This window comes from Mustelus asterias, chromosome 12, assembly GCF_964213995.1.
Source record: "Mustelus asterias chromosome 12, sMusAst1.hap1.1, whole genome shotgun sequence".
NCBI classification, from domain to species: Eukaryota; Metazoa; Chordata; class Chondrichthyes; order Carcharhiniformes; family Triakidae; genus Mustelus; species Mustelus asterias.
In genome coordinates, this window is record NC_135812.1 from 100,942,154 (window position 1) to 100,958,444 (window position 16,291).

Sequence of the window (16,291 nt, forward strand, 5' to 3'; positions counted from 1 at the left end):
TTCGGGCCAATTCAGTGGTTTGTAGAATTTGCTGCTACGCCTGCTGCAGAATGTGTTACATGTCCGATGCTCAATATATCAATCAACCAGTGCCCTTGAAGTTGTGGTGTATCGCCTTGCACTATAGTACTGCTGCTGCCGCCCTCAGATTCAGGGGTCACAATCTGAGGATTCAGGATAGACTATTTAGGACGGAGGTGAGGAGACATTTCTTCATCCCAAGGGAGTGGTGAGCCTGTGGAATTCATTACCACAGGAAGTAGTTGATGCTAAAACATTGAATGTATTCAAGAGGTGGCTGGATAGAGCACTTGGGGCGAATTGGATCAAAGGTTATGGGGAGAAAGCAGGATGAGGCTATTAAGTTGGATGATCAGCCATGATGGTAATGAATGGCGGAGCAGGCTCAAAGGGCCAAATGGCCTCTTCCTGCTCCTATCTTCTATGTTTCTAAAACGTGGCACTCCTAACAGTTAAGGTAGGGAGGATTGAGGCAGCTGCAACACATGTCATTTGTTTAGTAACACTTACGTTGTGGGGGGAAAAACAACATTGGTCATTATGTACCAGATCTTCAGCTGAGTTTGGTGCTGAATTTCTTTGATTCATTCTGGGTGAAAACACTTGGAGTCCAAATGAATTGAAGAAATGAGTCATTTAATTACAAGAGATGCTTTGCAATAATGAAACTAATTGAAACATTTTATAAATTCCATCATGCTACACATTACAGCTAACATACAAAACAAGGTCTGCAATCTGGGAAAATATTACAGTACTTAATGTAGAAAAATAAAAAAACATTTTTGTTTAAAAAGACTGTTTAGCTAAAATGTTCGATTTGGACAGTTTGAACCACAGTGAGATTATTGATCAAAAACAAACATTAAATTAATGTTATTCTGTTGGCCTTTGCGCAAATGGATCACACTTTTGCACTTCAAGTATGCAACTCGATGTTGTGACTACTCCCAGTGTGATGCTTATGGTGAGTGAGGGCGCAGTGTGGTCTCTGTTATACCGGTCTACACATTCATTTGCCCAGGAGCTGTTTTCTTTGTTGTTCAAGGAGGGCTTCAAGATGATCTGCTCGTTTAAGTGCTGCCTACACACACACACACACACAGAAAAATACACAAGGATTGAAAAGTATTGTCAAAGTGGTGATACTTAACGAAGGGAATAAACGGCAACATTCAGGAACTGCAGGACTATATTTGTAGCATTTAGATAATACTAGAATCCCTACAGTGCAGAAGGAGGCCATTCGGCCCATCGAGTCTGCACCGGCCACAATTCCATCCAGGCCCTATCCCCATAAGCCTACATATTTACCCTGCTAATCCCCCTGACACTAAGGGGCAATTTAGCGTGGCCAATCAACCTAACCTGCACATCTTTGGACTGTGGGAGGAAACCGGAGCACCCAGAGGAAACCCACGCAGACACGGGGAGAATGTGCAAACTCCACACAGACAGTGACCCAAGCCGGGAATCGAACCTGGGTCCCTGGCGCTGTGAGGTAGCAGTGCTAACCACTGCGCCGCCCATTAACACTAGTGCTAACTTTGAATGAATGTTTAATGCATGTTAAGTGCATGACATCTTTATATGCTAAACTTTGCTCTCAATGCCCCCTGCAAAGTCAAAGATATACACTGTTTTAATAGATATTTATCAATTATATATCTCACTGATTTTTTCCAAATATACATGTTTGCAACTAACCGCAAGCTTAACTGGCACCACCTACCGATACGCTGTGCATCCTTGCAAGTTAAGGGAAGTTATTCAAATGTGAATTAAAGATTCATCTCAGCATAAATTCCTGCAAGGAGCTGGGCCAGTTACTATTGAAAGCTGGAGATTGTTTCTTGCACAAAGGGCAACACAAATTGAGGCTCCTCTTCCCCCAAAAGACTGTGGATTTGGTGAAATTGATGGATTTGTTTCCCCAGTACTCTTATTCCGATCAAAAAACCCAATTCAAATGAAATCCAATCATGGTCCCCGTGTAAAGGACAAACAAGATCCAAGCTGACAAGATGAGACATTGCATCCCCTCCCGGGCATCAATCTTAGCCAAAAGGCTGAGATGGATTTGAAAAATTGCATCAGGTAAAGCCTTGGTTTTACCTCATTGGCTACTGTGATTCTTTATTCTACCCTAGCTTGGGCAGATCACTAACGTAGGCAACAGCCCACCCCAAGTCCAATGGCCTGGCCTCGTCACCTGCATGATCATGGTTTCATCCCTTTTACCGTAGAATTCACAGCACATCATCTGCCATTCAGGGTTCCATCCTACTTAGGCCTTCTACTCAATTTACTTCATTCCAACCTATCAACGTATCCTTCCATTCCTTTCTCCCTTGTAAACTTATCTTCCCCTTAAATACATCTATGTACTCATCCCAACCACTCAAGTTCCACCTTTTCACCTCTCTTAAGTAATGGCATTGAGGGATAATGGAAAGACAGCTGGCAGATCCAGTTGAGGTACAGGTGACGTGTAATCGAGCAGAATATAGGAACAAGCCTGAATGACCCCCTCCTGTTTCTACTAGCTTGTGTGGCTTTTGCTACCAAATAAACCTGTTGGACTTTAACCTGGTGTTGTTAAACTTCTTACTGTGTCTACAGATCTTGACAGCGATACCTATTTGGATGGGGAGATGGAAGCCAGCAGCCACAGTACTCAATCAATCCCAACACTGCAGCACCCAAGGAAGCATCCAAGGCCATAATTATTACTGCACAAGGATGACACTGCATTTACAAAAAAACTGCCAAAATGTTAAATGTGGTGTTCCTCTATTCAAACCGAATAAAGATCCAAAAACCAACTGAAAATTCAACCATGACAGGGAAAATTGAGGCAAATTAGGAAGGAGGAGATATTAATTCTGGGTGATATTGATATTTGAAAATAGATAATACAATATTAATGCATTAATATTACAAATAATTCTTTTCTTTTATAGAACCCCTCCAGTGCAGAAGGAGGCCATTCGGCCCATCAAATCTGCCTTGTATCTCAGACAATAATCCCACCCAGGCATTATCCCCGTGATCCCACATACTTACCCCCCTAATGCTAATTCCCCTATCGTTGGGCACTAAGGGGCTATTTTAGCATGGCCAATCCACCTAACCCGCACATCTTTGGACTGTGGGAGGAAACTGGAGCGCCCGGAGGAAACCCACACAGATACGGAAGAATGTGCAGACTTTGCACAGACAGTCACCCAAGACCCGGGTCCCTGGCGCTGTGAGGCAACAGTGCTAACTCCCGTGCCACCGTGCCGCCATTCATTTAAATTGAGTTTGTTGCACTGTTAAAAAGTCTCACAATATTTGAAGGTAGTGCAGCAAATGCATTGACTGCTTGATATTTATTAGTTACAATAACTTAACAGACTCAAATGCAACCAAATGTCACAGATTCCGATTTAAGCAGTCGGTGACAAATTGTGAAAATGGAGGTGAGGGAATAAATACAAAGCAGATTTGAAAGTGAACACTCACTTCGTATTGTTTTCGAAGACTATTCACTGCTTCTTCTTTCTTTACTATTGCGACTTTTACTCTAGAACAGAAAAACAAAACAAATTCACAGGGTCATTCCTATCCATGGCAGGGGGGGGGGGGCGGGGGGGGGGGGGGGTCACTTTTGCAATCCAGAATAGCAGAAAGGTTCTGGTGAAGAATTCCATCCCCGAAATTATTCTTTCCATTTCCAATTGGTCACTGATCTGGCGTTACACTCAGCCTACACCATAGAAATAAATCATTCGGCCAACTTGGTTTGTGTCATGTATATATGCCCCACACGAGCCCCCTCCCACCCTGCTTCACCTAACACTATCACCAAACTACTTCTACCATTCCTCTTTTTTGCACTTAGCAGACTTCCCTTTAAATATGTCTGTAAGTTTAAAGTTTATTTATGTGTCACAAGTAGGCTTACTGCGATGAAGTTACTGTGAAAATCCCTGAGTCACCACACTCTGGCACCTGTTCGGGTACACTGAGGGAGAATTTAGCACGGCCAGTGAACCTAACCAGCAAGTCTTTTGGGCTGTGGAAGGAAACTGGAGCACCCGGAGGAAACCCACGTAGACACAGAGAGAACGTGCAGACCCCCCACAGACAGTGACCCAAGCTGCTTTGGGTCCCTGGTGCTGTGGGGCAGCTAACCACTATGCCCTATACTATACTACACTGCCCTATATACTATACTACAAACAACAAAGAACAAAGAACAATACAGCACAGGAACAGGCCCTTCGGCCCTCCAAGCCCGCGCCGCTCCCCGGTCCAGGATTGAATCCTGAATCCAGGATCCCCGCCCAATTTTCCAGCCTATCTACATACCAATATCCTATCCACCGAGCTGTCCCTCACAGCTACGATGCTTTGTTCATTACAACCTATCACCTCACCCCCACCCCCCCATTCCAGACCATGTGATCTCCAGGGAGAGGCGAAAACCCAGAGTGAAAAACCCCAGGGCCAATATGGGGAAAAAAAATCTGGGAAATTCCTCTCCGACCCCCTGAGGCGATCGAAACGAGTCCAGGAGATCACAATGGCACTGATCGGGAAATGCTTCCCAACCCTAGTCATTTCCACTTCCACGAACACCATATGAATTCCCTGCCCCCGAGACAGGTTCCCAACTATCCACAGTCTCGCTCTGTACTGGCACCAGCAAGATGATCATAGAATGAAGCCTTGAAACGAGAAACAAGGAACAATTAGCCCGCGCCGCTCCCTGGTCCAGACTAGACCACTCTTTTGTATCCCTCCATTCCCACTCCGTTCATATAGCTGTCTAGATAAGTCTTAAACGTTCCCAGTGTGTCCGCCTCCACCACCTTGCCCGGCAACACATTCCAGGCCCCCACGACCCTCTGTGTGAAATATGTCCTTCTGATATCTGTGTTAAACCTCCCCCCCTTCACCTTGAACCTATGACCCCTCGTGAACGTCACCACCGACCCGGGGAAAAGCTTCCCACCGTTCACCCTATCTATGCCTTTCATAATTTTATACACCTCTATTAAGTCTCCCCTCATCCTCCGTCTTTCCAAGGAGAACAACCCCAGTTTCCCCAATCTCTCCTCATAACCAAGCCCCTCCATACCAGGCAACATCCTGGTAAACCTCCTCTGTACTCTCTCCAAAGCCTCCACGTCCTTCTGGACGCAGTATTCCAAATGCGGCCGAACCAATGTTCTATACATCTGCAACATCAGACCCCAACTCTTATACTCTATGCCCCGTCCTATAAAGGCAAGCATGCCATATGCCTTCTTCACTATTTGCACTCCCTATTGTCGTGGGTTCTAGATTCCGATTACTCTACCTAAAGAAGTTCCCCTTGAATTCCTTATTAGATTTATTAGCACCTACGTTGTTGTTATGACTCCTAACTTTGGACTCACTCACAGGTGCAAAACATTTTCCCTTTTGTCTATCTTCATTATCTTCAAGATCCAATCAGATTATCCATACCTCTTTTTTTAGTGAAAGAACTAATGTCCTTTAGGGATAGAAATCTGCTGTCCTTATCCGGTCTGGCCTAGATGTGACTCCAGAGCCACAGCAATGTGGTTGATTCTCAACTGCCCTCGGGCAACTAGGGATGGGCAATAAATGCTGACCAGCCAGCGACACCCATGTACCATGAATGAATAAAAAGAATCACAGCCTTTCAGCTTTTCCTGTTAAGTATATACTCTCAGTTCTGGTATCATCTTGTGACCTGTTTTTCCACCTGCTCCAATGTCTCTATATCATTTTTAACAATGCAGAGATCAGAACTGCGTATAATGCTACTGGTGTGGTCCAAACAAAGGGTTCAACAAAAGTTTACCACAACTTCTCTGCTTTTCAGTTCTATCCCTCCGGAGGATATTAGACATGTAATTAGCATACTGACAAAGATATTGCAAGAGTAACTTCTACCCGTTGCAAAGGATTATTCAGCAAGAACAGAACTTCATGTTCAGACATTAGCCTGGCTTTGGGGTAAATCAGAGCCTCGGAGAGCCTGTGAATCTAAACGCGCTTCACCTCACCTTTTATGGACCTCCTCCAGCTCTTCCTCCTTTTCCTTAGTGATTCGTTCCACTTCCAAGCGATGACGCGCTCTCATCTCAGACATCTCCGTCTTTAACCGTTTGTTTTCTTCCTCGGTGCTAACCAACCTGTCTGCAAACTCCTGCCGAAGGACCTCTGCTAAACTCTTTCTTTCTTCTGTCAGTCTGTCAGTGATCTGGTTGCAAAACAAAGAAAATGCCAACAAATCACAAAGCAATAGTCCAAAGGCACTTCTTTATTAAGTTTCATTTATTCATAGTGAAGTCTCCCATTGCTGCTTTTTTATTTTTACAAAGAAGGATACACACTCAATACCAATAAATTGATGCTTCCATATTTTGCTACACGTGGTAACTGCCGAGGATGTGAAACGGAAGAAACAAAAAGGACATTGGGGCCAGCTCTTGGAGGCTCACTCGACACAAATCCCCACTCACAAAGTGCTTCCGACCACGAGAACGAAACAAAAAGCATTGCAAACACAGCGGGGATGATTTTCCCACCTTGCTGTGTCTGGCACAGGTTGCACCAACCCGCAAGTGTAAAAAACCGCTTCACGCCTGGCGCCAAACAGTTTGCAATCGTTCTGGTCCCCTTCCAAACACGCAAACCAGATCACACCCAGAAAGGGCACGAGGCTGATTCGCATATTTAAAATGCATAGCCCGTTCAGCTCCCAGCGCATGGGATCTTCCAGGCCTGTGGGCACAATGCGAGGACGTGGGAATCAGTACTGGTTTCCATTAGTGGAGACCTGGTGCAATGGTCACGCCAGGGGGTTTGGAGACCATTGAAACCCCACGATGGTCAGGAGCATGGCCGGGCAGTGCCCACCGGACACCCTGGCAGTGGCATTTGGGCACCTCCAGTGTGCCAGGGCAGTGCCAAAGATGTGGGGCAGCTATGACCAGGGGTGGGGGGGGGGGTGGGGGGGGTGGTCATGTAGGGGTGGAGCATGTCAGAGGTCGTGATGGGGGGAGAGGTATATCAGGGATCAGGCAGGGGGAGCCATCGGGAAGGCTTTGATGCCCCGATGTGGTCGCTCCGTGTTGAGGAGGGGGTGGAATAACATTTTGTCAATGAGGGGTGGGGGCCCCAATATTTGAGAGGCCTGCGGAGGGATCTCCCAATATACTGTGAGATTGGAACACCCTCGTGGAATGGCGCCCGAGCGCTCTGAAGCCGGGCTCACCGGTGTGTTTAGGTCCCTCTCGTCCAGCACTGGTGCGAATGGCTCACCATTCTCCAAAAACGTGACAGAGTGTGGGACAATTGCAGTGCGGAGCACGCCTGAGAGACCGGCACGGATCATTCCATTAGTTGCACCATTGTGACACTTCGATTTTTGGGGGAAAATTCTGCCCAGCGACTCAACCAAGAGAGCCTTGAATGGACAGGGTCCTGGCAGATGGAACCTAGCCGTGACAAGGTTGTCCGTGTAACTTAGTTGTTCGTGTAATTTAGTACTTGCTGCACCAAGTGCTAAATTTGGAAAATGGCTTCCATGCACTTTTAGGGATTAACTGTCCTTGAACCTACTTCAGTGTCAGCCTTGGTTGTACTCCTGCCTCTAATTCAAAAGGGTTGTGGTTTCAACCCACATACCAGAGACCTGACCATGCGATCAAAATTGATGCTTCAGTGGAGTATCGAGGGATTACTACACTTGTTGGAGATTCTGGCTTTTCGATGTGACAATAATTGGGGTCCTATCTACCCCTTCAGGGGAGGGGGAGGGATCTCAAAGTGCTGCTGAGCTCAGAGAGAGAGAGCAAAATGAAAAATTGAGTAAGACAACCCTCTTCTTTCCTCAACTGGTTTCAATTGCTCTGTTAAAACAAATCCAACCATTCTCAAGTTAACCTCCTCTCTCCCCCCGACCCGAGCAGTCCACTGAGGATTCAGGTGGTCAAACCACAGAGTGGAGCAGTAATAAGGAAATTTTCGGTGTAATGTTTATGCAAATTGTACTGTTTTAACACTTCTCTTTTTATTGTAGGCAATAATATTGAAAATGAATCTCTCGCAAACCATCTGTTTTTCTGCAGATTCTGTATTTACTTCCTAATTACAGCAATGGGGCAATTTGCCAAAAGGTTTTATGAAGCATTATAAAAATAATTGAACTATTTGAGATTTCCTACAGGGATGAAGACTGGCCAAGGAGCTGTTCCCCCAACCTGAAGACCGCCCCAGGAATTTCAGAGCCGTGTTCGTTAAGGGTCAGCATTTTCACAAACATCATTTCACTATCAACGATGAATGGGAACTCAAGCCAACTTTTTCCTTCCCTTAGCCAAGAGTACTAAAGCCAATGATAGCTTTACCATAAACGTGGAAGTGAATTGCCCAGCCTTGCAGACACTATGTTACAGCGTGCTGCCTACAGAGTTGGTGCAAAATAGGTTATGGTCTTCAGACATAGGGGCGAATTTTCCCGTTCCCCCTGCCACGGGAATCATAGCGGACGAGGAACGGACCATGGATGTGGGGCGGGATTTTCCGGTTTCGGGGCGAGTGGAAAATCCAGCCTGTAAAGTATGAATGACATGGCAAACACCAATCAAAACAAAGCGCCAGTGTTACCTTTCTTATATCTTCTATTTCTTGTTCTTTGTATCGGAGTAACCCCTTGAATCGGATAGTCTCCCCCTCCGCATCCATCAGCCGTGCCTTAAGTTCATTGCATCTTTCCTGCAGATTGCGTTCGGAGCGCTCCAGCTCCCTCAACTCTGCTTCATATTTGTGTCGAACATGCTTAATCCTGCGGAAGGTTAATTTGACATATTGGCTGGCAGTCGCGTTTCATTTGGTTTACTGCAACAGCATTACCATCTGTTACCCCCAACTTGTGCGCGCGACGAAGCAGATGTTTCTGGGATTATTCTATGGTTCAAGTGTAGTTTTGGATACAGCAAGAGAGGGAGGAGGTTACCTGGACACAGTGGTCCGTGAGGCAGTCACACCCCTTAGGTTAAGTACCTCAGATTTTGTCCATGTTAAGGGACAGGAGAGGTCCTGTGAGGCAGTGGGTAGTGTACCTGCCTCTGAACCTGAAGCTCTGGGTTCAGGTCCCGCTCCAGGGCCTGGTGGTCAAGGAAGGTACGTTCATAACGCAGCCAAACACTGAGTGTCAACCTGCAAAATCCTTCCAACAGACGTTTATGGCAAGTGTTGAGAGTGAAAGATATTCCTGGTCAGCCACATGATGGCTCTAACTTGACCCTCTACCATCGCTACAACTTGCATGTAAAAGTGTCTGTTGCCACAGCAACTCAGACCCCTTGGGGGGGGGTGGGGGGAGAAGTTGTGGATCAAATTGGTGTAGCACATTATTTGGAAGGTTAATGAAATGGGGAGCAGCATGGTGGCACAGTGGTTAGCACTGCTACCTCACAGCGCCAGGGACCTGGGTTCGATTCCCAGCTTGGGTCACTGTCTGTGTGGAGTTTGCACATTCTCCCCGTGTCTGTGTGGGTTTCCTCCAGGTGCTCTGGTTTCCCCTCACAGTCCAAAAGCTGTGCTGGTTAGGTGTATTGGCCATGCTAAATTCTCCCTCAGTGTACCCGAACAGGTGCTGGAGTGTGGCGACTAGGGGATTTTCACAGTAACTTCATTGCAGTGTGAATGTAAGCCTATTTGTGACTATAATAAATAAACTTTCTCATCTCCTGTCTAGATCTTGTGCGATTGATCTGGAATCTATGACTTCTGATGATTAATACACTAATTTTATGGTTTTCATCTTGACAACCTCTAGTAGATTACCGCAAACCTCTCCTGTTCCTAGGAGAACACTCTGAGCTTTTCATCCTCTCCTCGCAATTGAGATTCCTCATCCTTGGTAACGTCCTGATTAACTCCACCCTAATCTTTCTCGAGACCTCTACATCTTTTCTGAAGTGCGCTGCCCAGAATTGCCCACAATACTCCAGCCAAGACTTAACCAACAATTTATACATTTCCAGCACAGTTTCTTTGCTTTTTGGTATGAAGGTGCTGTGGCAGTAATGTCACTGGACTGGTAAATCAGATGCCCAGGATAACACACTGGGGATTGAGGTTCAAGTCCCACCACAGCAGCTGATGGAATTTAAATTCAATTAATTCATTTAAAAATCTGGAATTGAAAGCGATACCGGAACTTTCCAGCCATTCGCTCCAGCAGGATCTTCCGGTCCCACACCTACGGTGCATCCCAGGGTTCAATGGGGAATCCCATTGACAGCGCGGGATCTTCGGTCAGTGGCACGCCGCCCCCCTTCGCAAGAAACACATAGCGGGAAGGCCAGAAACTCTCATCCCTAGTTCCAGTGATGGTGACCATCAAACTATCAATTGCTGTAAAAATGTATCTGGTTCACTAATGTCCTTTAGGGAAGGAAATCTGCCGTCTTTACCTTGTCTGGACTACATCTGACTCCAGTCTCCAATGTACTCTTAACTGCTCTTTGAAATGGCCTAGCAAGCTACGCAGTTTAAGGACAATTAGGGATGGGCAACAAATGCTGGCCCAGCCAGCGATGCCCACATTCCAAGAATTTTTTTAACAATCTACTTTGCTATTTATAAGTCCAAGAACCCAAATTATTTTTTGACCAGTGTTTCAACTGGTCTGAAGATTTGTGCAGCTAGACACCCAAGTTTCTCTGTTCACCTATACTTTCAGAGCACTGCCATTTCCATATTATTCCTCTCAGCTCATCGCACTCAACTCCAGCTGCCATGTTCCTGCTTATTCATCATCCTGTTGGCCATCTTGAAGTCTATATCTATCCTCATCACTATCTACTAGGCTGCCAGGTTATGGTTTATCTGCAAACTTTATAATGTTACTCCCTACAAAATGTTGCTCCGTCCAAATTAAGGTTGCTTATTGCTGTCCTTAACTTCCCCCTCCACTTTCAGTGTTACCTTTAAAACATCTGCGTTCTTTGTGAGATGTTAAGAGATGTTAAGCATGAATTTAATGCTTTAACCATGACCATGCCTCTACATGAGGGATTCCTTTAGGGTCCTCGATAGGTTCAAAATGTCCTTAGCTCACCCCTCACACTTTGTGCATTTAGAAAATGTTTCAGGATTCAATTTAATTCAGCTCTGACAAAAGGGTCGTCTGGACTCGAAACGTCAGCTCTTTTCTCTCCTTACAGATGCTGCCAGACCTGCTGAGATTTTCCAGCATCTTCTCTTTTGGTTTCAGTTTAATGATGCCTGCTAATATTTTCTCCTAATCCGTCTCTATATCATGAAAGGTGGGTTGGCCATACTGTATTGTCCCTTAGTATCCCAAGATGTGTAGGGTCGGGGGATTAGCCCATGGTAAATATGTATGAATAGGCTTGGGGAAAAGGGCCTGGGTAAGATATTCTGTCAGAGAGTCAGTACAGACTCAATGGGCTGAATGGCCTCCTTCTTCACTTTAGGGATTCTATGAAAATAACCTTTTTAGTAATCTTCCTGATTGTTAACTGAATCTTTGAGGTTTACCATAAGCCTCCTTTTTGTGTCTTATTTGAACTTTTATTTTCTTTGATATCTAGGGCACAATAGCCTTGGATGTTCTATCTTTTCCCTTTGGAAGAACATGCCTAATTTGAGGGAGAGCTTCCATGAATGCTTTTCATTTCTCCAGTACAGTTTTACCCTGCTGTACTTGCACACTTTCTAATCTATCCAGTGCGCGAGCCCTTTCTGAAAGGACCAAAATTAACTCTTCTCTAGTTGAGGATTTTTACTTTCGATAATTTCTGGTCTCTATCCAATCATTACTTTACCCCACATGCCATTCTGCTTTTCTGAGAGCCAGAACCAACACCACTTCTTTCCCTGCTGATTGACTGGGAAAGTTTGGAGACAGATTGATTGGGAAAGTTTCCCTGTGACAGCAGATATTTCTCTCGTTCTCTACCCCTGGCACTATGTTTTCACAGCCTACATTAGGGAAATTTTTCACCACACGTCTGTGAAAGTGGCCAGCAAATCTACTCATCTGGATCCTTCTCACATTTTCGAGCTTGATAAAAAGAACTTCCAGTAACAGAAGAAAGAACAAAGGACAGTACAGCACAGGAATAAGCCCTTCAGCCCATCAAGCTCTCGTTGATACATGAAGCCTTTCTAAACTAAAGAACTTTTGCCGCTACAAGGTCCATATTCCTCTATTTATTATCACTTACAGTGTCAATTATGGGTGGCACGGTAGTTAGCACTGCTGAATCACAGCGCCAGGGACCTGGATTCGATTCCCGGCTTGGGGCACTATCTGTGTGGAGTTTGCACGTTCTCCCTGTGTCTCCGTGGGTTTCCTCCGGGTGCTCCGGCTTCCTCCCACAGTCCAAAGATGTGTGGGTTAGGTGGATTGGCCATGCTAAATTTCCCCTTAGTGTCAGGGGGATTAGCTGGGTAAATACATGGGGTTACGAGGATAGGACCTGGGTGGGATTGTTGTTGGTGCAGGCTCGATGGGCTGAATGGCCTCCTTCTGCACGGTAGGGATTCTATGGCTTGATAACCTGAGCCTTGTTTGAGCCATATCTCAGTTAATGCAACCATAAATAATCATTCCAGCTAGCCAATCTGTCACCATGATGGACAGTAAACCTCGTTTGCCAGATCACAATTTTTGCATCCATCAAACAAGTTGAAAAGGGCAGTTAGATTCTTTTCAATTTTAACATTCGGACTTTAAAATCTCCTGATGTTATGAATCTATTTTTGGTACATGTCTTCTCGAAAAATAGTTTCAGCTTACTAACGTAGAGGACAGTGAACTTCTCACAGGATATAAATTCTTGCAAAAACGAAATTTGGAAATTGTTCTCACGTATTTTCAGCTACCCTCTCACACTCATGCTTAGAAATTCGGACTTCTTCCTCCAGGCGCTGAATAACAAGCTCAATCTCCTTGTCTCGTCCTTTGCGTACCTCTTCTTTTAATCCTCGTTCGCGGGTCAGTAACCATGCTTCCTGCACAGGAAGGAAAATTATTTAACCCCAGGCAAGGAACCATGAGGAGCCTGATTTTTGCAATTCCAACTCTGCAGATTCACTCCATCAACTTGTTCTGGAAGGTATTACGCTGCCAAACGGAAGTGCCGCATAACAAAGAAGGGTCAGCAAAGAAGGGTCAGGGCTACAGGGATATGAAGTTGGCTGAGTGACAAGAAACAGAGCAGTGGCTGGCGAATGGTTGTTTTTCAGAGTAGAGGTAGGTATGAAAACAGGGCTCGAATTTTACCCTTACCCCAGCGGGTTCTGCGGCAGGAGTGGGGTGTAAAATTACATTATGCATTACACTGGGTCAGGCAGGCTGATGAACACCAAGCCCTCCATTGTCCCAATTAAGTCCCTTAATTGGCTATTTGAAGAACATTTTTCCCACTCAGACTCAATATTTAGGCCAGCAAGTGGATGCTAGATTGCAGGAAACCCAAAATTCAACTAAGTTTGCTCTTGGGTGGGGGAATACCTGTCAGAAGACCCTGACAGGGGGCGTCCTCCCCTTAGACTCTGTGACCCCTGGACCTCCCTCCCCCTGACCTATCCCCCGACATCTAAATCTTCCCCCTCACCAACCCCTCAAGCCCTCCCTACCTTATATCCCCATCCCTCTTGACTCCTGCCATTTGCCTGTCCTCTGGTTCCCGTCACGTAGTTCTGGACAGCTAACTGCAGTGCCTCAGATGGCCACCGCAGCACTGTTCCTGGAATGACTGGAGAGTTTCCAGCCAATCTAATTGGCCGGGAGCTCTCCAAGGCAGGGCTTCCATCCGGTGATGGGCGGATGTCCCACCTTTAGCCAATCACTGCTCGTTAGAGTATAAAATATCATTGGGCTTGCTGGAGTTGATGGCTGCCTGGATTTGGCTACCAAAAAGAGGGCTGGAGTCGATGGGGACAAGTTCCTCATTGAATCTTCGGACGGTGGGGACCCCAGATATCCTCAGTGGCTGTTATTAGAGCCACTCCTTTTTATGATCGATATTAATGTACATTAATATATTAATTAATGATTTAGACTTGCGCAGAGCACAAGTTCAAAATGTGAAGATGACAAAACGTGAAAATATGGTGAACTGTGATGAGGACAGTGGTAGAATTCATGAGGATACGGGCAGGCTGGAGGAATAGGCAGACACTTGGCAGGTGAAACTTAATGCAGAGAAGTATGAAGTGATACATTTTGGCAGGAAGAACATGGAGAGGCAATATAACATGGGAATGTGAAGTTGAGGGTACAATCAGATCAGCCATAATCTTATTGAATGGTGAAGCAGGCTCGAGGGGCTGAATGGTCTACACCTTTGTATGTTTGCATGCAACTCTAAAGGGGATGCAGGGTGCCAATGGGCCTTCAATCCAGCCTATTGTGTATAGGCTGGAAAATACTGTCATGAAATCCATTGATCTGTGTGTCCCTGGGTGCTAAAGTAGCTATCTGCAGAATGTTTGAGGTACAGGATGTCCTAATCCTGTTACATTGGTTCCTGCCTAGTAACAACGGTGGGACTCTCTGGGAGAATTTTGAATAGTTCAAGACTCTGTGAAAAACTCTTCTTGAGAAGGTCAGTCGCAGAAGCGTTAGAAGTAGCGGGAAGAGACTCGACACAGCCAGAGTGTTGGTGCTGTTAGCTCTGAAAAGCTGAGAAGAGGGCTCAGGGGAAGTCCTGGTAATCAAAGCGAGCTCAGGGGAGGCTTTGGGAGTCATAGATCGCTGGATACAGCTAGGAGACAGGGGTTCAGAGAAACTCAAGGGTGGTGCCAACTCAATGAAGCTAGCTGACTAATAGCTGCAAATATGCCCATAAGTAGAAATTGAGTACCGATTCAGGAATGCAGAGAGAAGGAATCTCAGAAGGTGAGTATGAAATCCTGTGAGGTGGGCCATTGTTAAATGCGAGTGGGAGCAGTTTTTGGGGAGAATTCAAAAGAAATATCTTCAAAAGGTGAACCTGAGGATCCCTTGTTTCAATGACATTGCTTGACACGGTGTTCAGGATTCCTAAAAAATCCATGGACTCCTTCTTGGTTGCATCTGTCATTTACTCTCTAGCGTGGTGTGATCAAACACAGTTTGCCTGTTAACTCACATGTGCCCCATATTTACCCTGAATGTTGGAGTACAAGATAGATATTACAAATTGTTTTATCTTTCTGGCCTTGTCTGGTAAAGTTTGTTTTTGTTTGTTGAAAACCCATGGAATCTTGTGGCTTTATTCCAAAAGCAAGTGTCTTGAATCTCAAATTTTTTTTTTTACTTTAAACAAAATGTTATTGATCCCTAATCGGAAACCCACTCCACCACGTCCCAGAGTCTGGCCAAGGGTCAGAGCAATATACTAAATGTGATTGAAATTACCTGCTTCTTCATGTAATTTTCTTCCCAGGCATATTTCTCAATTTCTAGTCTTTCTTTCAAGGATTGAATTTCTACCTGATCAAATAAGCACACAGTGAAATGAACAAAAGTAATCAATTAATGTGATGTAATCAATTAATGTGATGTAATCAATTAATGGTTCCGCTTATATGCATTTCCCATCAACCAAATAAAAGGGCAGAATAAGATCCAAAGTACCTCTGCCAAACTTTAGCACAGTAAACGAGAATGAACAAAACACGATATCCTCTCCCCCGGTAATCTAGCTGATTAAGGCAGTGAGCAGTTCAGCCCAGAAAGGTCAAAGTTACATCTCCTAATCCGTACTGAACTGGCTTATGGTGGAAGAAAAGGCGATTCAATTGACATCTGTGCCTCTCGAGTTGGGGAGAGGTGGTAAAAATATGCAGAGTTCATGATCATGACTGCTATTCCAACTCAAGAACAGCTTCTTCCTCGCTACAATCAGACGTTTGAATGGACCTGCTTTGCATTAAGTTGATCTTTCTCTACACCCTAGCTATGACTGTAACACTACATTCTGCACTCTCGCCTTTCCTTCTCTATGAACGGTATGTTTTGTCTGTATAGCGCACAAGAAACAATACTTTTCACTGTACACTAATACGTGACAATAATAAATCAAATCAGATACTGTAGCCAGAAACGCTCATATGTGGATAGAATCATATTCAACTGTGATGACCCTGGTCATTGGACAGCCTGCCTACACAAGCCGTCAGGGACACACATAACTAGCAGTCACTTCTGTTGATAAATCAGCAAACCATTGAAGTTTAT

The 16,291-nt window shown here is 45.1% G+C and overlaps 1 protein-coding gene across 1 annotated transcript in view; it reads right to left on the minus strand.

Annotated features, from left to right (window-relative positions):
* Nucleotides 1–636: 636 nt before the first annotated feature.
* Nucleotides 637–16,291, minus strand: part of cep131 (centrosomal protein 131) — a 119,326-nt gene continuing 103,671 nt past the window's right edge. The window contains 6 exon segments of the mRNA XM_078225722.1: nt 637–1,105; nt 3,529–3,589; nt 6,087–6,283; nt 8,695–8,872; nt 12,935–13,077; nt 15,470–15,544. Coding sequence (XP_078081848.1) covers nt 1,034–1,105; nt 3,529–3,589; nt 6,087–6,283; nt 8,695–8,872; nt 12,935–13,077; nt 15,470–15,544 — 726 coding nt within the window. The 3' untranslated portion in view covers nt 637–1,033.